At 59.5% G+C, this 519-nt stretch overlaps 1 protein-coding gene across 1 annotated transcript in view; it reads right to left on the bottom strand.

The window, feature by feature from the left end:
• MMP28 (matrix metallopeptidase 28) overlaps positions 1-519 on the bottom strand; it is a gene marked incomplete at its 5' end in the record, with an annotated part of 6,492 nt that overhangs the window by 1,442 nt on the left and 4,531 nt on the right. Inside the window, one exon of the mRNA XM_010183419.1 lies at positions 11-86. Within this exon, the coding sequence (XP_010181721.1) occupies positions 11-86 (76 nt within the window). The remainder of the gene's footprint in view (positions 1-10; positions 87-519) is intronic.

Raw genomic sequence — 519 nt, 5'->3', positions numbered from 1 at the left:
CAGTGGCTGCGGGTCACTGGCATTGCCGCTGGCTGCCACCACCCAGAAGTGGCTGCCCTTGAAGATGTAGAGGTTGTGATCCGCATCTGCAGGGCAGAGGGAGGAGAGAGGGGTGAGAAACCCCATCCCACCTCCCAGCCGCCGCTCCCCTCTCCTCCCTGCGCTGCTCTGGGGATGCTCAGGTTTTGGAGGCTTCCTTCTGCCTTTCCAGCCGCCCTCTCAGCCTCCATAATTCACTGCCTCCACTCCGGCTCCCTCTCAAGGCTCATCTTTCATGGTTGCAGCAAATAAGCCTTGCCACAGGCCAAGTTTTAGGACATTTTTCCCCTCTCCCAGTACACCAAGCCATCGCTGTGTCCTCGAGATGCCTCATTCTGCAGCAGCGATGTCCATCAGCGATGCCACCAGCCCCAGGAGCGCACACAGGGCCAAGCCACCTTTCCCACTGCTGGGGCTTAGAGCAGAAACTGGCTGCTGTGGTGATGGGGCAAGGGAGAGGTACAGATTTGGGAGGGGGAA

This window comes from Mesitornis unicolor, unplaced genomic scaffold, assembly GCF_000695765.1.
Source record: "Mesitornis unicolor isolate BGI_N332 unplaced genomic scaffold, ASM69576v1 scaffold33084, whole genome shotgun sequence".
Lineage (NCBI taxonomy): Eukaryota > Metazoa > Chordata > Aves > Mesitornithiformes > Mesitornithidae > Mesitornis > Mesitornis unicolor.
This window is presented reverse-complemented; position numbering and strand designations above follow the sequence as displayed.